Source organism: Zootermopsis nevadensis, unplaced genomic scaffold (genome assembly GCF_977971745.1).
Source record: "Zootermopsis nevadensis isolate Lab colony 2312 unplaced genomic scaffold, Znev_1.0 Znev_ptg000016l, whole genome shotgun sequence".
Taxonomy (NCBI): Eukaryota; Metazoa; Arthropoda; class Insecta; order Blattodea; family Termopsidae; genus Zootermopsis; species Zootermopsis nevadensis.
In genome coordinates, this window is record NW_028259148.1 from 15,923,941 (window position 1) to 15,951,185 (window position 27,245).

At 41.6% G+C, this 27,245-nt stretch overlaps 2 protein-coding genes across 14 annotated transcripts in view; one reads left to right on the plus strand and one right to left on the minus strand.

Moving 5' to 3' along the window:
* The window catches only part of cpx (synaptic transmission protein complexin), a 482,383-nt gene extending 461,317 nt beyond the window's left edge, over window positions 1-21,066 (plus strand). For 12 of the 13 annotated variants that reach the window (XM_087349776.1, XM_087349775.1, XM_087349770.1 and 9 more), the window contains 2 exons: window positions 11,720-11,861; window positions 15,377-21,066. In XM_087349776.1, the coding sequence (XP_087205902.1) occupies window positions 11,720-11,861; window positions 15,377-15,450 (216 nt within the window). In that variant the 3' untranslated portion in view covers window positions 15,451-21,066. The remainder of the gene's footprint in view (window positions 1-11,719; window positions 11,862-15,376) is intronic. The other variant, XM_087349777.1, reaches the window with a different exon arrangement.
* Window positions 21,067-22,747: 1,681 nt separating this feature from the next.
* On the minus strand, window positions 22,748-26,870 carry LOC147873793 (chymosin-like). The gene is made up of 5 exons (XM_087349779.1): window positions 26,784-26,870; window positions 26,305-26,409; window positions 25,457-25,581; window positions 23,863-23,967; window positions 22,748-23,075 (listed from the first exon to the last, which is right to left on the minus strand). Exons 2-5 carry the CDS (start codon window positions 26,330-26,332, stop codon window positions 22,932-22,934), a joined length of 402 nt encoding a protein of 133 aa, XP_087205905.1. The 5' UTR covers window positions 26,333-26,409; window positions 26,784-26,870; the 3' UTR covers window positions 22,748-22,931.
* Between the last annotated feature and the right edge of the window lie 375 nt (window positions 26,871-27,245).

Here is a 27,245-nt window from a genome sequence, read left to right on the forward strand (position 1 = left end):
CTCTTGAAAACTTTCAGCGGATTATCGGATTTGTGATCGAGCTTGTATTGACCGTTGGACATTGTACGTTCTAATGTTCTGCGATCTGTTTTGTCAACATGGCCATGCGAGCGTCTGATATGAAATCCTTAACATCGGCTTTTGAAATAGACTATCTAAAAAAAGCCAGATTTATCTATTGTATTTTTCCGCAATATATGAACATGGCGACTGCTGGTAACTTTAAGGTTGTTATGTTCGACGACCAGTGTAAGCTGTAGCAAGCAGATCAGTGTCTCTTCATTGTTCCACGTGCTTGTGAGACGCAACTATTTAAGCGCCCACTTGTCCTGTGTTGTTCCCAATTCCGCGTGATCATCACACGCGAATGAATGACTGAGTAGCCAAAAGGAGCGAGCTCAGCTTCCGCCGGCCGGAACAACATTAATCAAAGAAACTGACATCGGCAAGTTTCTCCTTTCGCCCGGACTGTTGGCTTGTTGGCCCCGCTGCATGCAATCCATCAGCGCGTCGATAATTTCGTTCTCGCTCAGAAAACAAATTACAAGCTGCAGTCCTTAACTATTAATGGCAAAGTGATTGCACTCATTTTGAAACGTCCTATGAAGAAATTGGATAGACGGGTTTGTGAATTATTTAAACCCATAATGCTCTTCAACAAAATAAAACAATCTCCTCAGGGGTTTAAAGTTTACGTGCCGAATGTTTTGAAAGAGCGACTGGCTGAATGATGAGGCAACAGGTTCGAATCGCCAGCGATTCTCTTTGATTTATCGATATTTTAGAGGCAGATGTAAGCATGTCTTTAGATAGGCCACGGCCGCTTTTAGCTCAGAGTTAAACTGTACCTACATGTTCAGTCTCCTTTCTCATTTGGCGCTAAATAACTTTTCCACTTCGGACACCGTTGTTCGTCTGTCTTCCTTGATAAATTATTTTTCCTTGTCCTTATTCAGACATTCGCTGTCAACAGACAAATCAAACACCTGCCGCATTCCATCCCACATGCATGACGTCCAAATTCCATCACCAAGTGTCTGTTTCACATGAAACATAGATGCAGACGGACAGGCAACCAGCAGCGTGAGATCCCATTAACTCTGCAGCTTGCGTAAGAAACAACAGCCAGCGATGATGTTCCATTAAGGCAGGATAGAACAGAGCGCAGTTGTCGACGTCATTTTGTTCAGACTGAAGAACCAGAGGCAAGAGAATGCGACAGTGGCGCCAGTCTGACCGGACGGCAGACAGTCGTTGATGACTGTATTGCGAGGTGATATGGCATACTCACGGGGGGCTCCCCCCCACGATTTATGTTCGCGTCCTGGCTCAGCAAACAGTGCTCTGATGTATTACTTCACATCCCGCTTTCAATCCGATGGTTGTGAAGAAAGTTTTGGCGTTTAAAGACGAGGGCTCGTAACCTAACCTCGCAGAGTCACGTGATGCCTGGGGCCCACCCAACCTCCTATTCAATGGGTACCGGGGTCCTTTTCCCCCTGGGGCAAAGCTCGGTCGAGGCGTGACGCTGACTACTCACCCCATCTAGTGCCAAGTTCCAGAACGAGTAGTAACTACAACTCTCACGCCCAAGCGCCGCCATGGCGTGCAGAAGGCGCGGAAAAGCGAATGAATGAGGTGGAAACTACTTTCGACATTCTTAAAGTATCTTACATTGCATTGTCGAAGCTTCTGTCACATTGTAGCGAAAGTTGTGTTGAAAGAATCAGAAAGAAATTTGTCTGTGCAATTCAGTGTACGTATGTAACAAGTAGAAATAAGCGTTCATTTGCCATTATTTATTTATTTATTCATTCATTCATTCCGTGTGTTTAATATTTTACGGTGTGTCGTAGTGATGCATTGTGCATCTGTTATATGAAGACCCGAGAGCAACAGTGGACTAACCCACAACTGGAAAGTCGTGAATAATGAATGTCACCGTCGACCTCCGTTTTTGCATACGAAGTCACGTGCGATTTGTAATGGTTGCATTTCTATTTTTCAGAATTGTACAATGTGAATTACTCGTGTTTAACTGTTTATGTTTTGTATAAATTTTGATAAAATGTGCCTTAATCCACTGTTGCTCCCAATTCTTTATAAGTTTCATATTATTATTTATTATAATGTTTGAACTGCTATTTGATGTAACATTTGTTCTTTTTTCTAATTGTTATCGACTTAATTGAATTATATGCACTGACAGTTCCTTGGGTTGCCTTATAAGCTGTATGAAATAGTTTAATAATCCGCCATGCGGTCTCTTGAAAGTGGTAATGTGGCTCTTGAGCTCGTCTTACACGAAACATTACACGGGGCGAACTGCACCTTAAAAACAGAGACACGCTACTCTTTATAGCGACGTCACGCATAACGAAGAGGAATATGCAAAATGGAATGTTTTTATCTTTGAATCAAGTTCGTAGGAGCGGAAGTTGTGAACGGAGTCTGAAGGTGGCGGTGTCTGGGGTGCTATTTGGGGGGGGGGGGGGGTTCCCATTCGTCACTTGTCTCGCCAGACTACCGATGAAGTGCAGAAGTTGTCCAGGTCTGTCTTTGCAAACTTTATAAAAGGTCTGAGATAAACAACAGCCGATTTATTGAAAAATGCTGTCGGAGGAAGCTCGAACGTTGTGGACATAAGCATTCCCGTATCCCAGAGAAACGGTGGGTGCTATCTGAAACCGATATATCGATTCATTATCGGTAAGTCCTGTGTATAACAGCTGATTGAAAAGAAGTGATTACTTCACTTCGAGTCTTCCAGTCTTCAAGCAGCGTCCGACGCCCTGAAGTCAGGATGTTCCTGGTCCGCTGTGTTTCTTGAGATTTTATTAAATTTATGAGTGGAATAATGAAACATCACACAGGCGTAATAGCAAAAGGAAAATAGTAGAACAAGTTAGGAAATGTACAAATGGCGTAACCATTTTGGCGGGTTCGCCAGACTTTGACCTTCGGGAATTGACCTTTCTGTGGGGAAGACTCCATGTGGTTTCGCGACTGGCTGGGAATTCGACATCTGCACAAAAAACGCTTGCAGCTCTTATGTGAAGTGTCAAGTGTCTGGTGTTATCAAAAATTATGTATGTATTTAATATAAAATATTATGAAAAACCTTTCAGAAGTTCAGACATTGACGCAAATGGCACGAAAATTATAAATTGGTTCTCCGAGGTCTTGGTTGGAGGGTGTGAACTGGATTAAGCGGATTCAGTTGAAGAGGAGTGGGCTTTTGTGAACACGGCAGTGAACCTTCGAGGTCTATGAAAGGCTTGACTACCATTCTCAAAGGGCAAAGTTCAAATTCTGACGTCTACTCCAGAATCGCTACTTTTTATATGTTGTCTACCTCTTTTGTAAATCGTGAGCTGATGTTAAAGGAATGTGGGCGGTCCGCCTTCTGAATTCCATAAACTGACCCACGAAAACTTATCGTCGGTAACAAAGGTTTTTTTCGGGTCCTGCTTTTGTTTGTTTGATATTTCGCTTGTGTGGTTGGGTGGGAGATAGCGACCTTGACCTTCAGACAAATCTGCACTGCATTGCCCTTCTACTTTAACGAGATGACGGACATCACCCCGAGGCTCATTCAGACGCGCGAGGCACAGAGTCGCTATGCCCTGCAGCTGCGTGTGGTTCAGTGGAACTTATTGTCATTACTGCGATAACCAACAAATAATGTTTGAACAGATTGTAGAGCGAGGAGTGAGGTCCCAAAGGCAAAGTTTTCGCTGGTGCTTAATTAAGTACCACGTCACACACAAAAGAAACATTCCTTTGGTCACGAAGTTAAGCCAATAAGTGAGTTGCTTGTGCCTCAACATTGCATCTGTCTCTTAAGAGGCCTTGGCTTCCGACTGTCAAATGCCCAATGAACAGTGTTTTTATAATTCATTGAATTAATAATTACGAATAAGTTTTCATCATGAGCACGACGAATGAGTGCATTAGCGTTGGAGATTGATACGACGGTTTTAAAATGATGTTTCCACATTTCATTTTTCTTGGAGCAGATTTTTTGTCGGTGAAGGCAGTTCTGACCTTTGATTTTCCTTCGCAAAATTACTAATGCTGGCGAAATCTTTAGTTTCTTTGTAAGATAAAGCGCATTTTGTGGTACCACTGATAGCGGCCATCAATAGTTTTTGAACTGATGACGTGAATCAGTTTCATTTTCACTTAAGAATCCTGTGAGATCTTTTGCCCTTGGCAAATGACAAATCTTCATGTTTTGGATAACAGGTAGATATGAAGTAACTAAATAAACATTTCTCTTGCCAATTCGAGCACCCTCTGGGGAAATAAATGCTGGACTCGGTTGGAAAACGCGTTTGCTGCGAAGAGTTCTTTTAAGAACAAGATTTGGAACACCGACTCTAGTGCACTTTTGTCCTCGTGTGTTATTTGTGTACGGGTTTCGAGGAGTAAGAGGACATCTTAACACTTTGCTGCCAGCCACGCCTTACAACATTCAGGCTGACTTCCTGTTCCGGAAAAGAAAACCTCCTTCATATCAAACAACTTTTCCTGTTCATGAAAGAAATTGAATGACCTTGAGTTCATTCTGTGACTGGTGCTGACACGTGTTCCTCTTTGAGCCACGTGGCCCGTCCTGTTCAAGAGCTTGAACAAGTTAACTGGAATAAGTTACAAATGGCTCTGGAACGCCGTACTTTTAGGATTTTCCTTTCCATAATTTTCGTTTCAAATAACAGCGAGCCAACAAAGTTTGGCCCAGACTTATTTAAGCTCCTGAGCGTGGCCGATAACGTCAGATTTTGAATGTATGCAGTGATTATAATTTCCCGTGAGAGAGTGACAGCTCCACTGTGCGCACTTAACACCTTTACACTGCTCGGGCTATTTTCTGACCCAAGTGTTCATTAAATGACTGCATTTCTCTTTATTTGTTTGCGACAGGACTGCGAGGTCCTTTGGTTTCTGTTCTTAGAAATTTTCATTTTGCTGTGGCAAATGCAGTGTGCCAGGGGTCAGATACCACCCGCCAAGTAGAGTTCTCGTGATAAGTGCATATATATATATATATATATATATATATATATTAAAATATGTTTTTCAGTAAACTGTTACATTAGTTAATAGAATAATTGATTCAGGCAGACCCCATATGAGTTTTACGTACAGTACCTGTAGAAATATCAGTATAGAACGATTAACATTTGTTTTGTACGCATTTCGCTCGCCCAATTGGTATATCGAGGCTATCTTTATTACATTTCAAATTATATTATCTTCCTCGAATAAAACATGACACGCGTTATTAAATGTTATGTTGCTTAATGATGTTTGGTTAATCGCTGGTTATGCTAACAACGAAACGGGCGTACAAATGTTTTCTGTGAGTAGTTAATTAATTTTGAAACACGGGAGTACTAATAGATACGTCGCTGCTGTAATGGAAGTGGCACGCTCCATTCAAAGTAAAGGTCAATCACTTAATGAATGTCTTCATCTGCTTGTACGCCGTCGGCCCAATTGTAATCTGTGGAAACTAGGAACATGTCCGAGTTGTTATAACGCTAAACATTTGGATTGTTGTTTTCTGGGTTATTACGTAAATGTAGACTGAGGCAGTGCGTTCCTAGTCCACTGTTGAAACTGCCTGAAGACTGAAGACGTCTTGAAGAGGACCCTGTCAGAATTGAGCTCAACCGGGTCAAATTGACTCTAGTAGGGAGTCCGTTTTATACAGGTAGTGACTCCCTAATGGAGTCAGATTGACCTCTTTGAAGTGAACACGACGCGCGAAGATCCGGCAACACTGCACCGCCCTTCGTAGGGATTCCCAGCATGCCGTGGGCTTCCCAGCGCTAAGCCTGCCACCTTTCGACTGGTGATGAAAATAATCGATATAACGTGCTTGCAACACAAAAATGTGTTCGAAACTGAAATGTAAACTAAATAGTTATAATTAGGCTGTGTTATGTTCTTAATTTCTTCCAAATGGACAAGTTTAATTGCAAGATATTTGTGGTTTTGTGTGTGGTGAGACTGCAGGTTGGTATTCTGAGTTATGACGCCAACTGCGAAAAGTGAAGATAGATGCGATTTGTTCCTCCGAAACGTCGCTAACCACCTACAAGACCACTCGACGTCACGATCTAAAAGGTCTCTATCCACAATTTTCAAACGACCTTGTTTCAATAATTACATTGTAATCAGGTGTTGTGCTGTAAATTTAAATAAAGTCTGAATGCGAAGCAAGAATAAATTATTTTCGCGTTGGTAATATCGATCCGGGTCATTAAGTAAAGTCGTTATCAGGACATCCGCTTTCGGAAGCAGCTTCGAGATGCGTGGATCAGTGGATTTCTGTCGTCTCGGTACGAATGAGTCATGAAAAGTAGTTTAAGCCCAAAATGGATGAAGTCAGTGATCGGTTCAGGATGTCACACGGCGAGGAAATTCGCGGTACACGCAGGTCACCCTGTGTTGTCCCTAGAGCGTGGCTCGCCTTCCCACGAATAGAAGCACACCTGTTGGCATTTATGACGTTTTGGCTCTAGATGGAGGTGAGTGGCCAGTTTCGCCCCCGAATAAAGGAGCCGGTGCCCCAGGGCCGATTGAGAAATCCCAGTCGTTCAGCCGGTAGTTTTCATGTTACGTTGACTGCGACATCGCGGTTGCATCTTGGAAGGCGTAACTGACTGAACGTGTAGCTGATGTTGAGGAGACAAGAAATCCTTACAGAATTGATATGGAAGGCCGAATGAATAATTTGTGGCTTAATTTAATTTATCGCTGGAGCGTCGAGGAAAACCACGAAGTACGTCGGTCCCTTCATATTGGTGGATATGAACTCAAGACTTTCGTCTCAAAAACGTCGTCATTGTGTTTTAGTTTTATGGTTCAAATGCGTTTAAAAATACTTGTAGTTAGGCCCCACATTTAAAATGTATTTGTTTGTGAAAGTGTATATGTTTGTATCGGACGAAAAAATGTCCTACGCGCAGTCGCCCTGTTATTTTGCATTCCACACAAACCACTTTCATACTCCGTATATATTAAATGTCGCTCCCGCCTCAGAATTTCGCAGGGCTTGCAGTGGTACTGATGAAATAATAAGAAAACGTCGCAGGAGTGCGGCTTTAATCTCATGCCAATCGGCCAAATTGTTTTCCTGTTCATTTGGATTCACAGACACCACGTGATAACCTGACCTGTCCCATAGACTTTAATCGGAGTGTTTGAATTTTCTACAGAGACTTTTTACGTGTTTTCCCACTCGTCTTCTTTGAAGTGCATTCTGCCACGAATATGTTTGTTGTTGTTGTTGCTATTAACTTGTTTAATTAATGTTCCTGTTTGCTGCTGAAAAGTGTAAAGTCAGGAACGTTTCGATTTAATGCAAGTTTTTCGCGCAGTCCGAGTGGTGTCTATAGCACCACGCCATAGAATTGCCGTCTTTCTATGAAAATTACCTGCTTTTCATGTCATTAAACTTCTCTGAGCAAAGGCACTGGCAGCTGTTTTGGTTTTGACCAATGGGAAAAAACTTTTTTCCTCAAATGTTTTTTTTTTTACGAAGAGGTTGGCTGTGAGACATAAAACAAGAGTAATAAATATTTTCAGGCCAACGCGTGGCTTCGTGCTTAGTTTATGACGATCGAAAAGCTTTGTACAGTTAATGTTAAGTTTAATAAATTAGTTTCAAAATGTTGTATTAATTATTTGGGGGAGAAAGAGATACACGTTCTCGGAATTAGTGGGCTGAAAGGTCAACAGAGTTTCGGCCTGTGAAATCAACCATCCGTGAAAGCTGTGCACCAGAACATTTGCTTCTAAATTATTTCTTTTTTGGGGCGAACTTGTGTTTCACGTAACATAGGTATTTTAAAATAAGTTGTAATGTTTTGGTTTTGTGTTTCATTGTGTTGCATTTCCCGGGAAATAATTATGAAACTCCTTTCATATCGCAATGCTGACCTTTCTGTAAATAAAACAAAAAGTTGGGGGGAAATTCCCCCCCCCCCCCCATGGTTAAAATGAAAACGATTGTCTGTCTCTTTGTTCATAAAACCTGAAAGATATGTACGGAACTAATTTCCATACGATCCCTGCAAGGAAAAGAATTCACCACGAATATGGTAATTCTATAGCGCATAGGTAGATGTTGTGGTTGTTTGAGTGCGGGTGCAGTTGGGTCACGCAGACAATGATGAACGCTGCATTGCCGACATCGTTACGAAAGCGATAAACGTGGAGCTGGTCGGCAGTGTTTTGTCTTCTGTCACAAATAATCCACTTTTCCGTGTGATGAGAGTGAGGCGGTCCAGAATTCACTTACTGAATGAAATAACGCCGTGCTGTCGTGATTCTATGAGTGAAGCCGACGCGTTTGAAAGGAGGCGACTTCACTCATAGAATCAGGCGAGAGCCCGCCACTCGAGACGACACTCAACCATTTTAATCCACATGTCATCATTTTAACGTATTTCCCTAAAATCTTGATATTTGTGTTAATTTTTTCCCATCGGCGGATATTTCGGGTTTTGCGACTAAAATCTTTTATGTTCCTCGGCCACGGTTCGCCTAACCCCCGCTTTCTCACGAGGTCTTGGTCTCCCACCAGCCGCGGTTTGTTTCCGGAACGTGGCTGGCGATTATACCAAAGAGCCCGCTTCGAGACTGCTTCGCCCCTCTACGATCCCCCCCCCCCCCCCCCCCCGCGTGTGATCGGTTTTCTGTTTGCGACGAAGCTTCAATATTTTATTATCGCGTGTCGTGAACCTACGATTCACGAGCCGATGTTTGTTCCTCAAGTTTTATGTACATAAAAGCGGAAGACTGAAGTCCTGTGGATTTTATCTGTGGTTTCTTTATTTACTGATAAACTAGCCTGTGCTCGCCAGTTTATTGATTTCAGACACGTATCTCGGAGATTCGTACGCGCCTGCCAGTTTCACAGCGTCCGGTTCTTCGTGAAAACAGTCTGATAAAATGTAATTTTCCAAGCTGTCACTAAAATATAATGCCCGGTTATAATTTTCAGATATTCGCTCTGACAAATCTCTCATCTGCCCTGAATTCGGCGGTTTAAGTGCGTGCCAAAAGGACACAAAATTCGTGGCAGGTGTCAACTTTGCTGCGAGTGAGTGGTTAATAGTCCAGTTCTATCGCACGTTTCCTATTCATAAGCCTCTCTTCCTCGACTGCTCGTGATGGGATAACGTGACACAGTAGTAATCAATAAGCCGGCGCTTAAAACACGAGAAGACGACCCGCGGCCTTCTGCAGAGTAAATCGCCACAGGCTGTCATTGCACATTAAGACCTGGAAATATTTTGATGACGTCAATTTCTACCGGAAATGTTTCCGAAGCTTTGGTTTTGAGACGCGATTCCTCTGTGAGTTCTCAGACTCTGCCCGTTGTAGAAGTAGCGACCTCTGACATCCTTTTGTTCGGGACGCGCGACAATGCTTCAAGTTTAATGGAATTCGTAGTTTCTGTGTGTGTCGGTCTGAATAGAACAGAATCCTGAAATAGTGAAATCCGTCGTTGCCAAAGCATCTTGAGGAAAACTGCTTATTAAGTCATTCTGAAACGTCCAATATAAATGACGAGATGAATGTTTAGTTCTGTCTGGCCGCTCGTGTCACGAAGAGTTTCGTCCGGCGAAAGAGTTCGTGAATTGAGCGACCAGCGACCACTTTGAGCGTTTTCTCCTGACCCCTTGAAAGCGAGTGGCCGCTGCACTCCGTATTAACGTGGTTCGTATATTTGTTACGAACACGGTAACGAGGTGTTGGGTTCTTAGTTTAATTATCCCCGTCGGTGGTAAAAATGTCTGGCGCGTGCAGTTCATTTGCGCATCGCCGCCGCTGCACAGTGAAGCTCTTTACGAATTTCTCCATGAGACTAGTAAAAAAAAACTTGGAGAAACACTCTGTATAGAATGTGAAATAACATGGCGACCCTGCGATGTTTATATTTACTGAACCGTCCTGTGCTGTAACCAGACGTTTCAGACCTGGGCTAGAAGTGAACGCGACTTTGTTTCAGACTTTACAAAAGCTTGGCTGCAGATGAACTTTGGGTGACATTTGCTCGCTCGTATCACCACTGCAGTCTTCGTCGAGTCAGTAGGGGATGATGGCGACCTATCGCGATGTGGGTTCAGGGCTGCTGCTTCGTGTCCTCGGTATGGCTCAGGGGCAGAGGCTGAGGTCGCGTTTAAGGGCTAGGCGATGACAGTCCAGATGGCACTTCAGCACGAAGGGCTCGCCCGGATTGACGGGAACCGCGGAGAAGGGTCTCGGATCCACTCATTCCTGAACTGACGGCTCTGTAGCTGTTGCGGACGAACTTACACTGCCGCCTTGAAAACGCGTTTCGAGGGTAAAATTTTTAAATGCGGAGCCGCTGGCATTTTCGGTCGTTCGACGGCGAAATCCAAAATGAGAATGTCACTTTACGTGCCGTGATAAAAGCCACGACCCATCGCACCACGATTTCCCGCCACTGATTGGTTAATTCTGACGAACCTCACCTCACTACAAACACAATAATCGTTTGCCTTTGGCTGAGCTGTCGAATGGATGAGGGCGTGTCCCCTGGAGGTCGTGCTGTTCCTCGCTGTTGCGGCCAGCGCTGTTTGCAGTCCCTCAGCTGATGAACCTGATTTCCCACAATCATACGTAACGGCCATAATAAATCCCGAAACACGTCTGTTAGAATTTGGGGTTGGGAAGGACACAGTCACATTGACGTATAACACAGTACTCGATACTTCACTTTTGAAACCATTTGCGAAATCCGTCTACTGCCAGCAGGTGGCTGGCTTCCTTCAAAGTCTGTTCAGCAGATTTCCCTTGAAACTGGTGAACAAGGAGCGTGCAACGTGGTCATGAACAGAAGTGACTGTAAAATTAAATAATATAAAGAAACATTAAATGCTTGTCTAGTTTTACCAATTAGGTACCTGTGAGCGTCTACAAACCCAATTTACCGTCGGCCTTGTGCCGGAAAATGTTTTAAGAAATTGAATTTTCGCACGGTATACTTAAAAAAAGTCAATATTTTTTCATAATCAGAATTCTTTCTACGCACACAATAGTTTCGTACAAAATTTTCGTGAGACTGCGTCATATACCGTCACGTGTCTTTGACAGATTTTTAGAATATTCCAAATTCGTAACTTTGCGTCAGTTTGCCCACGTACATGAAGTATCGCTCTTTTTTGTTGCTAGAGTTGTATTAAATGAAGCCTTCCCTCACTTTTACTACGCAGAACACTTCATACCGTTCAGTCGTCGTGAAAGTTTAAAAGTTTACGAAGAGGTGTATTATTGATTGATTGCTTAATCGGTCAGTTGATCCGTTCATTTTTAATTAAACTTTTGGTTACGCGGCTCCGTAAACAGCGCCCAGAAGAAATTGCCATTGCCGCGGATAGACCCCATCTACTCCCCCCCCCCCCCACCCTCCAGAGCGCGTTATTAACGAATCTACTCCGGTGTCCAAGACGTCGTAAGTCCCATTCCCAACGACGATAATTGCAGAAACGCATTCCGGAAGCTGTGATCTGGCGAAGAGAAAATCAAGTGGAGTCTAAACAGACAAGTTAGAGGTGAGATTTGATCTTCCGGGGGCGGCGAGTACGAAAATGCCCGTCTCCTGGGTCAGGGGACGGGCGTCTTCGAAGACGAGGCGCGTTCATTGTCGGCGCTAAAGCGTCTCGTTGTGTTGCAGTACAACATCAAGAAGAGGGAGGAGTTGCAGGAGCAGATGCCTCAGGAGGAGCCGAATCCTCTGATGCGGAAGAAGAAGACTCCGGAAGAGCTGGCGCGCGAGGCCGAAGCTGAGGAAGAGGACGAGTTCACGAGTAAGACAGGTTCAGGACGCTCCCCGCACATCACCCCCTCCCAACCTCTTGCGGGCGAGACGTCCGGGGCGTGGCGCGCGGGCCCCACTTCCCGCGGTTTCACGAGCTTCCGGGATCTGCCCCAGCAAACCTCTAACTTCTGTTTCCTTCGCGTGGAAAAATTTGCCGTGCCTCAAAATCGGAGCAAATTCGAGGAAGTTATTTTTAACGCAAGTTGAGGGCGTTCGAGGTCAGGTGCTGAGGGCAATGTGCAGTTCCACCCTTTGGCACATATTAATAGGTCAGGTCATTTAGAAGCGTGTGTAGTGAGCGTACTCGGAGAAGTTGCAGTGAGGAGACCACTTCGGGGTCAAACGCAGATTGCAGGATAATATTAAAATTAATCTTGAAACTGGGGTCTGAGTCTGTGGGCTAGGTCACGCGGCTCTACCTATGGACCAGAAACGTCCTCTTGTGAACACGGACGGGAAGGGTCAGTAACTTTCTGCCCAGCTGAGCGATTACCCGCCCAATTCTCCAGCGCGAAGGATCGCTTGAATTTTCATTCCCCGCAGTGAAACGGGGAACCGCAGTCTGTAAGCAGACAGTGAAACAGACTGGAACAAGCGCTCATTTCAGCAGGAATTCGACTGCGTTCTTTCCTTTGTCATAAGTAGAAATCGCCCGCCGAAAATCTGGAACCGACGTCTTATTATTTCTAAAGTCGTGTTTCTTAGTCGGTTGGTTGCGACAGCCTAGGGCTCTGCTCCGTATTTCTGAATAGAAAATTAAACGACAAATTCCATTTCAGAAAGGAATTTGCGTTGTAGTTTTATTGACTGTCTCTCAATTAATTAATTAATTAATTCCTTAGAATGGCCGAACGTTTTCATGGGATTTCGCTGTTGCAAAAACATCGATGGGCTTGTTACTACGGCGCTAAGAGAACTGGAGTGAGGCGTCTGGTCTGTTGCATTGGTCCTGCTGCGCCCCTCCCGATGACGTCACGCCTCGCCTTGACTGTATTGTCCGCAACAATGGAACACAACAATCGGACCCTTGGGCCGTGTTAGGAAGGCGTGGGGCAGTGGAGGTCTGCTCCGCCCCCGGCGGCGAAACGAAAATCTTGCTTTGCGTCGCATCGCGAGACAAATGAAGATTCTTCAGCGTTGTTCAGTAGTGGCTAGAATTTTTGTAATTTTCTGTTCGTTAGGTCCGCCGTTGCGAATTTCAGAAACTGTTTCGAAATGTGTTGACCGTAACTTGTTCGTAATTGCGTCGCTGTTGTGAGGATCTGAATTTGGCAACTTGCGACGTCTCTTAAACATTGAAGCCGGAATTTACAAGTTCCAATGCAAATTCTGAACGTCCTGCGAGGAACGTTCGAGGACTTGTTGTTGTGATGCGAACTTCCTATTGGCTCGGGGAAGAGCCAGGAAAAGGCGTCTGTCCTTGTTGTCCACGATACAGTCATGTCATTGTCGCTTTGCTATAGCTGATGAGTTAACATTTTGAGAATGAAACAATTTTAGAACTGTTTCAAATACGTAAATAGTCTTACAGCCGTCTTCTGGTTCCTCGTGTGAAAATGTAAGGGGACTTTTTCAAGGTTTTGTTGATCAAAATTTTGAATGTTATTCGTTATAGCTGATTTTTGTTAACATAAGAAATTTGTTTCATTATTAAGTACAGAATAAATATTATAATTATACTGCAGAAGAAGAAACACCTATTTTAAAAAGTAGCGACGTATTTGGTGGTAACGTCCAAAAAATACGTAACATGAGGTAACCAGGAGTAGATGGGAGGATATTAAAGTGCGTCAGAAAACGGGTGTGAAGACATGCTCCAGAAAGTTACTTACCGTGATTGAAATACCAGAATATTTTTTCGGGAGAAAACCATATTACATACGTATCATAAAGAATACATCAGGATTCCAGGAGAGGTCTGTAACATTGCAGAAACTGCCTTACAAGTAGCCTTCGCTTTGCTTATAATTGTTGATAAATAACTTCATGTAGTTTTTAAGACACTGACAGTCCATTAATCTTGAACTGAGATCAAACAGACACAAGGCAGTGTAGAATAGCAACCGCTAATGCGTTCATTTACAGCTAGCACGAGTCTGTTGGCAGCCCTGCTTGCACTGCGCAGTAGCGAGGGAGGTGAAACGCGGGCTGCGTCTTTCACCCCTTGCAGCCCCCGAAGCTCGCCTAAGTAACCTCACATGCAAATCTTAAAACGTGGCTGTGCGTATTTGCCCGCTAATAGCGCGAGAACGGATGTGCCGATTTTCACCAAACTTAGCATGCGTATTTCTTGAGACCAGGAAGAAATCATATGAGGTCAAAAACTCCGAAAAAGTGTCCTGAGTTAGATTCCCGCAGAGGGCGTTTCTCGTAGCTCCAACATTAAGCACGAGAGAGGGAAGGCAGGCCCCAGGGCGAAATTTGTTCGCCTCGGAGAGCAGATTACAGGAGGTAAGGTGAGAAACCCGGAAGTCTCCTAGCTTCGAGTCTCGGTAAAGATTTTTGGTTTAGGGATTTTTTCCCCTGCAGTAGTCAATGATACGGAATTCTCTGACGATACGCGACCCCGACAGAAGATGCCATCTTTTGCGCGGATGATGTAATAGCTCAGCTTTGTTGCTACGTGGCTTCGCGCTTTAAGGGGGCGTCGTGTTTGTGACTGACTTGCTGTAAGGTGGGAAGATTTTATGTTGTTAAATTGATATAGGAAGTCCACATAACAACGCACGGACGAAACTTCAGGGTAACGCTTTTCAAGCCAAGTGTTTCTGGCGAAACTAACGTTTAGTAGAGAGGTTTCCGGCCTATGGAGGTGTGTTCCACGTCTTCGTTTTACCCCTCTGAGCTGCTTCCACACGCGTCACGTCTCGATTCGGTATGTGGACATGAAGACAAGGCTGTGTGCAGGTAGTCTATCCTTCTAGGGTGAACTACAATCGCCCTAGCTAGGGAGAGTCATTTTCAATACCTCAGGATGGATCTAGGAGTGTACACAACACTGACTAGCGGTGTTCTCCCCTACCCTCTGTAGAGCTCCCTGACCCGCTTCTGTAGCTCAGTTGATCAAACAGAGTTCGCTGCCCTGGCTAGGTTTAGTTGGCCGTTCATACATTTCACTTAGTTGCAGTTTAAATAGTTTAGTGCTAACAAGACCACAATGCAATGGGGTGTAGGAACCAAGCTCCTGCTTATTCCGTTTTTGCACTGCACCTTCTAGCCCACATTTTTAGACGTCGTCTTCCCTTCTCTTTAGTAATGTAATGACAAACTTTCTGCATGACTCGTGCCTTCGGTTGTTATTTGGAAAAGCACAGAGTGCGCGCGGAGATGTTGGGTTACTTAGTGCCTTGCTCTGTTGTCATCGGTTCGTGTTCAAAATATGACCAACTTACGAATTCGTGATTTGCCGTTTCAGAAATGCCATCGCGCGACACAGTTCTCCAGACGCACGTACCAATCCAAAACGTACATAATTTGATATTTTGAGTAACACGAAAATCACTTTCTTTTCAGAACTGAAAAACTCTATAGAGACACAAGTGAGCGAGCTGAAGTCTACGATTGAGAGTAAATGTGTTCTCCAGTGAGATGTTAGTGAAGGATCGATATGTATCGACGTTCTGTATGCCGGCAAATAATTGGTCAGAACGAGAGACACAGCTAAGCAAACGCCCGTTCACGATCATTTTGTAAAATGAATTCATTTGATTTAACAAGAGACTGCGATATATATAGTAGCGACCAATTACAATAATAAATAATATTAAAATATGGAGAGTAAATAATTTACTAATTTATAATAAGTAACCATGCTTGCCATGCTGTTAGTTTTTGTAGCATTGTCAGAGTATATATAATGTGAATGATGCAGTTTTTATTGTGGGTTGTAGAAATGATACCAATAAAATGTAAAATTGTAAGTTAGAGCTGAAGACGAGGATGAAGGAGAAAAATATTCACTTCTTTGTACAGAATTGTAAATTTTAATGACTCAAGACATTTGTATCGTATTACTTCAGGTCACAAAAGATGATGATACAATATTAGTATTAATAAGAGCTCAAATATGTTTAAGAGGTTTGTTGTTGAGAAACCGACATGTTGAAATTTTTAGTTTCATTTGTAAAGTTTTATAAAGCTACAAGAATGTGATAAGAAGACGACACCTACACCTCGACACTTTCAGAAAACGTAAGTCATTCTCTGTGTGAAAGAGAGAAAGAATGCGAGTTTATGTATCACATTTTTGTACCTTCCGTTTTAAGAATTTGCATGCAAGTTTTATACAATAAAGTTTTGAACAAACATGTGACAGTAACGAAGGAGAATGTTTTAAAATTAATGTAATCGTGTTCTTAAAATATTTCTATTCTGCTAGACTGTGACTGGTGGCTCCTTTTCTTGGTTGGGTGAACCATTTTGTAAATAAAATTCCCTGCTGGTCATTTTAAGTTAATTGATTTATGCATAATTAGAATTAAGTTGTGTATGTAACACTTTGTAGCTCTTAGTGTGAATTCCCACAAAGTACCACCACATTTTAGAGAGAAAGAAGATGAACTCTAACCAGCCATGGCCGGTTGCAATCATCCAAATTCCTTTTCGTGTAAATATCTGTACTTTTCCCCTCTCTGCGTGTATCTCCAGTGTTTGATTGGCAGTTTAAGAAATAAGACGACTTCAGAGCGCGTGTTCATTTTGTAATACATTCTTTCCGGATTGTCTGGTTCCTTTGTGGAGATTGTTTCCTAGAGAATAAATTCTAATTTTATGGCATGATCTGAACATTGCATGTGTTGAATCTGAATTCTTTATCAAAACATTGTCATTGTTACTCCAAAATTCCGCCGATCTTTGCGTTACTCTCGTGCAAAGGGAGAGACGTTCCGAGTTTGAAATCGTCTCTGACCTAACCTAACCTTTCTTGTCGTTGCGTATTCTTCGTCTTCCTCCTTGATCAACGGCTCCCTCGCACATCCATCTCGTGCTTCTGGCGCTGTTAATGTAATCTCCTTCTGTGTGGGACTTCGTTTCTTTCCACGCGCAGAATATTTATTATTGGGTCTTGCTCACTTGCATATTGCTTGTCTCTTGTTCTCATACTTTAAGAGAATTATAATGTGGAATGTTTGTTCAGTTATCGTTTTATGAATCATCATTCACTTTGGTGATTTAGCTGATTTGGACCTGAGCTGACAATAAATATGGCAGTTTCAAGTTCCATACGTAATGTATGTTCTTTTAGTGTAGCAATTGTCAAAGTTATGCTCAGTTGGAACATTTTGCTTGCTTTCATAATCGAGTAGGATCTTTAGTAGATAAAATGAAACTTTACTACTTCATACGAGAACAATATTAGTAGAAGGCTGCTGAAGGCTTTCAAAATGTCCTTGGCACTTGTACGCCACCTTCATTTTGGTCAGATCATTTACTCTGTAATATGTTTGGCATATTAAATTTTAATCTGATTATTAAAGTGCGATGCTGACCAAAATATTATTTAATATGTATATTGTATGTGGAAGAGTGCGTGCTGTTTTCATCGTCAGTTATATAAAGCGTCTTCGTGTGGGCGAAAGTGTAAACTGCTCACACGTCGTGCGATCCTTTGATGTTCTCAAGGCAGTGAAGAAGGAGATAAGATCTTCTCCGAAACAATGGGAACCGCTTAAAATGCAGTAGCCCACAATTGACTGCCGTCGTTTGTTTTTATTATCTAATTCTGAACAAATGAAGGTGGGTATTAATTAATATTAGACGTGAAAGAGTGGAACGATATATTGTTCATAACTTGAGGGGAAATTTAAATAAGGTAAAAAGATGAAAATTGAAAGGTATCTTTTCTTGTGTAAATGTGTCTATGAACTCTACACATCACGACTCTTAAAAAACTTTATTAAAACTATTGGAAAATGTAAAAACAATATTATCCATTATTTAAAATTATGTATGTGTATGTAAACTTGCAATTGGAGGTGAAATAATCACAATTCCTGTTTTACTTGCGGTGTAGTAACAAGATTTCCGTGACTGTTTCACGGAAATATTTAATGTCCAATAATGCAAGCATATAATATGAAATATTATCATACGTCAGTACTTTCTAACGTAAATAGTAGAATATATTTTGTTGCAAAACTCTGATGTGTTTTAGCGAAGTGTATCTTAGTAATGGATCCAACAAGAAAAACTAGCCACGTGACCTTCACTTTCACTTGTTACGTAACTTTCTAACCTTCACTAGATGTCGCTAGCAGTGGATAGATACTAAGTGTGTAGGAACATTTCTAATAGCTTTGTCTGTGTAACTTAAAAGTTTGGAATTTGGGTGAATCGATGTGACCATGGACCAATACCTGAGTAAGGAAATTTCTTTTCTGTTTAAAGAATTACTTTCCAGAATTCTCTCCGATTTGAAACTTCCTTTGTTTTATTGGAAACCTTTTTATATTAACGCATGAGACGGTGACTTAATTACGACATGCAAGAACAAATTTTAATACATGGACGTACCTTTCCGAAGTATCTATCGAGAGGTTCTGCATGTCTGATGGAAATGAAAGATCTGTGAACTGATTTATTTCGTGGTGGACCACATTTATTAAATATGTGTCCGAGAAATTTGAATTAATATCGCAGTTTTTGTTTTTTAATTTTGTCTTCAGAGTGAGAGCTTTGGACAGCCTCCCTAGAATTTGAGTACTTAATTACTTCATTTTCCTAATGCAAAGGCGTAAAACTTTGAAAACATTCTGCATTTGTGTAAATAGATTCATTGGATATTGGCATTTAGGATGAATAAAATGATAATGTGGCTTAACGTATTTGATCACTGAAACGTTAAATTTGCTAAATTTCTGTTTGAGAATTCACAATGATTATTGACATATTACTTGACTTTTATTCATAGTTTAAGTTGAATTTTCACCATTGATATTTTGGCTGAAAGAACCATTGTAAAGGCTTAACCCGCAAAGAAAATAGACGAACTCGGGAGCGCAGTTCACCGAATACGTAACTTACGCGTTATCCTGACATTCAGAAACTGGTGAGGAAATCCCTTGTGTGTAACTGATCGAACAAAGTTAAATGTTTTACACGCCAACCACAATGACTATCAAAAGATAATTCTCCGACGTAATATCTTACATGTCACATAGTTATAGTCTATACTGCATAGTATGTTTTAGAGCGCAGAGAACGTCTGAAGAGACACAATGGAATTATCCTGTGTATTTTAGATTCTATACAAATTGTTATGAATTACCTTTAATGTGTCTCAATCGAATATTACAAACATGTTTAAAATATACTATACAGTGTCTGATATACTATACGATCGCTTAAAATATCTGTGTATTGGTTTGTGTTCTGTATAAATTAGTCAACATGGGAGTGGAAAGTTTTACGCCATGTTTTATATAGGCAGAGACATTTCAGTGTAAATTCCACCCAAGATTAAACCTACGTGTCCTACGTTTGAAGTATTGTAGGTTACGCCTGAATGTGGTTCTTAGACTGTACTAGCAAAATGTGAAGAGAATTTTAGATTTATTTATATGGAGTCTTAGTTTTAACTGTTTTGAGTGTTTTCTCTCTTGATGTACTAATATTCAATGTCATCTCAAAATATGGATTTATATTTTTGCTGTATAGAATGTCCACCTGTAAAACTCGCCTTAGAGAAGAATAGTTCTGCACTGTGGCCGCCATGTCATTTAGTTCAATATTAAGTAATATTATCACTTTCAACTAATTTTATGGCAATTTCACTTACCTAATACATGCTCGTTCTGTCAGGTGACCGTTAACACTGATTCAAGAAATTACGGAATTTGCAGCGTGTGAAATTTTCTGTGAAGTTAATGAAATTAATATTTTGTGATTTGTGTGTGTAACGACCACAATTTTATTTATATACACATACACACACAAGTGGATTAATTCATTCATAAGTAAGGGATGTCTGTTTTAATTATATATAATTTATAATATTTCCCTTCAACTCCACCCCCAATATCTTGCTGTGTGCATTACGTGCGTTTCAGTGGAACCTTGTTTCTGCTGGCTGTAGCAAATTCTGATTTTATTTAAATTGGAGCAAATACATTTTTGAAAAAGTGATAATATTACTTTGTTCAATGGTCTGTGTTTCCCGGGCTCACGGTGTTTTGTATTGATATATTCGATCTGGGGAAGTCCTGAACTGTATTGTCTTACGTCTGATGTCTTATTGCAACCTGTGATGAAGTTTTAATTCGCAATTGAGCAGACTCCGCCACTGGTAGAAGTCTGCGTAAAAACATCAACAGTTCTCTTTCTGACGTATAAAATGAACTTATGATAACATTAATATGCTTTTTTGTTATAACTGTCGTGCAGCTTTTAAAAGCACAGTTGCTTCATAAATACGCTCGGTGCTTCCCCTTAATTCAGCCTTATCCAAATCAAGTCTTTTATAGTAGGAACAGTTTCGTACCTGCATTCCAAAAATTGTAGACTGAACCGCTCCGTAATGGAAGGTAAATTGTGATAGCCTTTCCAGTACTCATTTTAAAATTCACTCCATGCATTGACCAACTATGAAAAATTGTAAATACCTGTTAATTTCTATTCCGTCAACTGTTGTGTTTCATATTGAAGGAAAATGGTGGTAGAATTTTTAAAATAAAAGTTAAACAGAGTTGAACTACCGTTATAATTTCAGTGAGGACGACTCGATACTCGAGTGCGTCGTTGTTATTAAGACGGGCATTTCCTCTTTTGTCATTTGTTTGTAAATACGTTATTAAATTGTTTTTGCTAACAAAGCAGTGCAAGTATGGGACAGACACGATATCTGGCAACACTGCATGATGTCACGCCATCTTTGAAAATATTAAGATAAATAACAATTAATTTGTAATTGCAGTAAATGTTTTCATAGAATACACTTTTATAAATAGCAGTTAACGGCCGTTCATTTAGTGGATTTGAAATCCTTTTCCAACAGCTGCGTATTAATTAACTTTATTACGAAGGATTTTTGTCTTAATTATTCAAAGAGGCTGTGGTAACGAGATCTGAATTGAAAGCACTGGAAAACAGCAAATTTGGGACACATTTCGAAATTATTTGCGTTCATGTGATGTGTACATTCTTATTGAACTGTTGATGACAGATATTGGAATTATTACAATAAATGAGAGAATCTTTAGTGTCAATGTGAGTTTATTTGATGAAACTGAAACTTGCAACAACGACATTGATTTGTGATTAATGACATGAATGAGTAGATTAGTGATCCAAATAACTTGTGTTAACATTTTAGTTTATTTATGTGGAACTAGACAAAAAATGTCCCTGCCGTGGTAGATGTCTGAACTCAGATGTATGGCGAGTTTTAAAAAACAAAAATTACAGTAGTTCATTTTTTAAAAACTTGCTCACTAATGAACGAAGAACTATTTTCCTGCGTGGAACATTGTCATCGTTCTTCCTTCTTTCCTGATCTGCGGTGCCACTATCTTGTTGGTTAAATACCATTGCAATGTTTGCTGGATGTAAAATGCACGAGTCGGAACAACAGAATTTTGTATCGAGAAAATGACAAGTTACAACAAAACGAAGTGTCAAGTCTCGGACGTGAAAGCTTACCTCATGGAGCATTAAACACTTCTCCATTGAAGATCATTACAAATCAGAATGCGTCGAAATCATTTCATGTCGCGCTTTTACAGTCATTTAGGAACTGAGTTCAGACAGACGCCGTGGAAGGGATTAACGGGGTGAGTGGACAGACGAAAGTTTCCAAGATGGAATCCACAGGAGACACTGCAGAGCGACAGAATACTACAAGAGTTGTGTTAATTCTAAAAACAAAAGAATTGTGTCATAGGGAGCCTGTTTGTTTTAAACAGTTGTTGTTAATATATTGTTGTTAGTTATTACTATAAGCGACCTTGCTGTGAACGACAAACGATTACAGAGGAATATGAATACTTGCTGTTGGCAATACAACCGTTCACTATTTACGTATTGTTCACGTATAGTAAATAGGTCTCTGCTATTGAAGTTTCACACACAGAAACTAATACGCCATTTTAAAATTTTGTAATGTTAATATTATTACTTATAAGTGAGCTATTGAATTTGACGTCGCAGTATTAAAACCTCTTCTTCTTCTTTCCTTTTTACTCAACAGGCAGTTGAACCCCGCGCTTCTTGTAACAGAGACTGAAATTGTATTGCCATGAGCACCTTGTCCTGTGACTATGCATATCTGTTTTGTTCATCCCTAAGGACTAAACGTATAAATAGTTTATTAAAACTAGTTCTAGATCAGAGGCCAAACTTACCTTAAATACATAAAATATATACAAAATTATATATTCACAAGTTTATCATACGTTACACAAAGATGCTGCCATAACGAGTAGAATAATTCCTTTCCTATGTAGTCAGTCCCTTGGAAATGTTTTCGCTATTTTGCTGGAACAAACTCGCAGTTTCATGGGCCAGAAGTATTCATGGAAGTAAAATGGGGAAAAATATATGTAAAAAATTTGTTGCAGTAGATAAAGCAATGAAAGATATGTTGTGAATACCCACAGGAATATACAGTCGCTCTGTTGAAAGATGAATTAACATTGAAATGAAATAAAAAATAATATAAAACTCTTGATTTATTTCCCATCCTCGGCTCACTGTCTTTTCCAGTCTTCGTGGTTCTCGCACATCCTTGATAAATTCTTCACTTACTTCATCGCAAATACCGGGCTTACATGGCCGATCGCCTCGGAGGATGTCGTTCACTTGCCATAAATAAAATGCGATCCGAGTCCTTCGGCCAGTTATAAAGTTCAGAATTTTACAGCGTCCATCTTAAAGAATAAATAACTAGTGTTCATTCCGGTTCGTTGTCACGAAACCTAATTTTTTTGAGATGAGGTTTGATACTAGTGTCTGAGGGTCGGTGGTAAAGGTGGATGTGAGGTCAGGCCACGGCTAAGTTTAAAGGGGTTTGGGGGTGGGGAGAGTGACTACATGAATTGAACTCTGAAGCTCTTTTATTAGAGTTAAGCAGGATCTACACAGCGGGCGCCAAGCCGATGGTCATATCGTTCATGTTGAACTCCGAGTAGTACTTGCGCAGGAAGACTGCTCCCAACACGAACGGGTCCTCGTCGTTCGATGTGGGGAACGCCAAGATCTGACAGAAGCCACTTTCGTCCTGCATCAACAGATCAGAGCATTGGAACTTCCACTCAGAACATGGTGAAGACATTCACAACAGCCCGCCACCGGTTCCTATCCTAAGCCGGGTGATCTCAGACCACACCTTTTAAATTTTATCTTTCCTCGAGGCTTTCTTACTAAAACTGTGTGAGCATTTCTTACATCCTCCATACGTACGTCGTCCTTATTTAAGTCATCTCACGCTATGGAGTGGAGTTATTCTTTGAGAAAGTGGTAGTAGGTCAGCGGAAGGTACATTTATTGTTCTATTAACGTGAGAACCAATAACCGCATGTCTTATGACCTCAAAATTATCATGGAAAGATACTGACAGACGAAGATTTATTTAAATAAAAATCTGCGTGGAAAATATTAAATCGTCGCTTCCTGTATGAGAACAAGGAAGCTTAGCGATTTCTTGTCGAGAAATATTTAAATGCACAAAACATAAGACGAGTGTTCCGCAACTTTTTGTAGTCTACTGGGAGGTCTCTGAACAGCTGGTACTCGTATAACAGTTAATGTTGATGTCAAACTAGTAAAGTAGAATATTTTAATAACTCTCCCTGGTAGCCACGATCCTGTGCCAACTCCGTCCATTTACCATCCTCACAGCGCACCATTTTTGATGTATTCTCTAACTATTGTCATTAAATGGCATTTACGTGTACTGTCCAGTGGCGCTGTTACTAATATATTGGCGACAAAACTTTAATATAATTAAAGAAACTAGAAATAGTGGCACTGCATAGTTGTGCATTAAACTGCTCTTGGATTCTCACCCTGGAAACGTAGAAATCTCTTTCCAACGAGAAGTCATGGCCTCCGAGTCTGAAGTTTAGATTTGGAAGATCACGAAGTTGATCACAAGGTAGCTGCTGCCGCTGCTGAAGAAACAGAGGTCTGAGTTAAAATTCATCTTGCATTTCTTGCATCCTTAGTCCAGACTACACGACGAGCACAGTGGAAATCACGACGTTGTTAAGCCAATACAAATTACATTGTAATTTAGGGCAATGTAATCAGTGGGATGGACGCTGTCAACTCTAAGAAGTTTATATTATTTATAGTTTGTTTAACGATGCTTTTTAATTATCTAAGATTATATAGCGCCGAATGAGAGGATGATACTGAATAATAAATTGGAATTGAATGAAAGGAAGCGGTCGTGGCCTCATTTAAGGTACTGTGCCAATTATGTTGAACTTCGTCTTTGAGGTTGAGTCATTTGCGAGTACCCCGTTTGCAGTGAGTTGTTTTGGTAGTTGGTAGTACAGGGGGCGAGGAACGTAGATGGCAGTGCTACCAGTGTCCACGACAGCGTCGTACTTGTCTGTTCCAGAGATTTCGACTCCATCGACCGCAAAACTGAAACACAGGCGAGAAGTGAACCGTGGTCCAGAGCACCCCAGATCTCATGTAGACTGCTGCCACTTCACCTGTCCACTCCGACCATTAACACATCCTTCGCGATGATGTTCACGTATTTCAGGTTTCCGATGTACAGCTTCGGGTCCGAGCCACCGAGGATCATCTCGCTTCCCTCTTGACCGTGCAAAAGAGATTGTCTCTTGTTAATACAACCATGAAGTAACAAGTACCTCCGAGTCTTAATGTGTACTCGGGTGACCGCACGCCCACAAGTTTGTGCGGAGGCTACTCACTTCTTGATGTACAGCGAGAACGTAGGCTCCCGGATCAAGTTGTTGTTGGGGGTGGCCCGCGAGGGGCCTTGGGACCCTTCCTGGAAGAACAGACCCAAAATGCCGTCAACTGGTGCTTGGTAAAAACCGTTCGCTGGCACCTGTAACGCATGGATTGCGACTTGTATGCGCCCTGTGAGCTGTGTGAAACAGCTGAACAGCGTACATGTTTAAAATGTGGGTTTCTTGTGTATTTTTGTTTCGCTTTACATGTGGTCTTTCTTTCTCTCGAAGGCTTGTGCTTGCAGAAAATGTTTCTAGAATTACGTTTTTCAATAATATTGTCATGTCACATTCTCTTCCATGGTATATTGAAACATTTTTGTGAACTAAATATGTTGGAAATTTGTCTTTCTAGATTGTGACGCCTTGTAGTCTTGTACCTGGTGACCAAGGTGGAATGCCGAGGCAATGCATTTCTCCGAAACCTGTTGGATTAGACGGCGTCACAACTCAGAAGACCGCAGTCCACATTATGGCCGCAGCGAAAACTTCTCACCTGCGTGAAATAGCTTATGACACTGATTATGCAGAGGAGAGCAATTTATTTATTTTTTTCGCAAAAAGAAATTGTCGTTTTCTCCAGTGAACACTTTACTTGCAATGCAAACATGTTAACAACTGGAGCCTGGATTTTCTGAACTGAGTACGAGGGTTGATGATTCATACTCACTGTCAGCGTATCCATGGCAACAGGACCGTACACTTTTATCTCGGCGTACGACAGGGAGATGTTTCCGTACTGCTTCTCCAGGTGGTACGTGTCTGACAGGTTCGCCCTGAAGACGTCGTGGTACTCTGCAGCACAAGAGAAACGCACGCGGATTAACGAGAAACTTGGGCCTGTCACCTAGAGAGAGCCCGACTCTGGAGTCCTCGTCAGTTCTACGCACATCCTCACAATTTATTTCCCGAGAAAAATCGTGGTTCGTGTTTACGTTGTTCGTAAGTTTGCTTAGTTATTCCTGTCTAAATCTGGCAAAGAAACTTAAAATAGACCACGACCTCTTTCCTGTCTCTCTCTCTCTCTAATTCCGAAAAATCTAATAATTCATTTCATTGTTACAGGACTCTTGTCGTTGATACAGCGTCTTTGAAACCGAATGAGCATGTACACAATATTATCTGCCAGTGTGTGTATTTACTCTGAATGTCCCCGCCTAAATCTCCCTTCATTTTATCGCAAGTACAAACGTACAATATTCGTTTGGTATGATTATTAATTCAAAATGGACCCTTGTAAGTGCCACAGCGTTCCGGAAGGGTTTCGCTCTTTCGCTCGAGTTCCTGGGGTTGAGAGAGAGGGTGGAGGTTCCCAGGCATTGCTCACTCGCCCTTCTTCGAAACTCATTGTGTCTGTGTATTCAGTTCCCACCCGGAAGATACACATGTTCATCGCAAAGATCAGTAATATCTTAAGCATTTGCCGAGGCAACAGATTTATCCGTGACAGAATGGGGCGTCACGTGCCGCTGAGCTGCGAAGATTGTGTTCGAAGTTTCATCGATTTTGGCTACGTACTGCAGTAATACGGCGTCGACTTGCACATCTCGACGGACCCGTGTCCATCAGCACCCTGAACCCTTGGGGAGGAGTCCCTAGGTAGATCTGCCCCAGAAGTCCGATCTGAAATAAAAGTCGAAGAGTAAGAACAAATGAATTGCTGCTAAATTCTTGCAATGTGTTCACATTTCGGTGTTTGTTAATTTCTCATTTCTGGATAAATTTTGTAAAGGATAATTGAATTTGGTGATCAGTTTTTACAAATGTTGCTAGGAGGGGGTTCCTTGGACCTCAGTCGAGCGGGAAAATTATTTGTGGCCTGAGGGCAGAGAAAAGTTTGACCACCCCGATTCAGTCTCGCGACAGGATTCCGTGGCGGCCTCTTGAAGACACGGGAACACGCCTTAGGGCTACATGACAGACGAGGCCACTCAAAAGACAGTCGTCTTCTCAGGAAGGGCTCTGCCCCGTGGATGCTACGCGTTTTATCTACTTACTTTGGGAGCCATTATCACTTCCTCGGTGGTGCCATCTGCTGCTATAATCTGGTGTTTTTCGGCGCCCCGAAAAACTACTTGTTGTAAAGGAACCCTGTTTAGACAGAAAACAAGAACACAAGAGTCAGAAGCTGCGCGTTTTTGTATTGCTATGTCCCGGTTTTCCGTGCGTTCTTTTCCACTCCATTAGACTATGGCATACCCGAGAAACACCCCTCGCTTTCTTTCTGAGTAAATTTTTGTAGCGGCCGGATTGCTGTAATCGTAGAATTTAACACTTTGCATTCTGCTTCTGTTAAAAACCTTTTTCTGTTCGTGTGTTTTCATGGTAACATGTACTTTATGCTATTGAAAAGCCCGAATAGTTAGCTTTAATGTTGAGAGACGGCGATCACGTTTATTTTTCTGATCTTATTCACCTGACAAACCCAGATCGAAAAAGCCAGTACTTCTAACGATATT

Excerpts from the sequence above, each read along its gene's own strand:
- LOC147873793 (XM_087349779.1), bottom strand. The coding sequence starts at position 26,332 with ATGTGCAAGTCGACGCCGTATTACTGCA. Across the intron at positions 25,582-26,304 it reads GTCGACGCCGTATTACTGCA|AGTACCACGACGTCTTCAGG; the intron begins GTACGTAGCCAA and ends CTTGTGCTGCAG. Across the intron at positions 23,076-23,862 it reads GAGATTTCTACGTTTCCAGG|GACGAAAGTGGCTTCTGTCA; the intron begins GTGAGAATCCAA and ends CTGTTGATGCAG.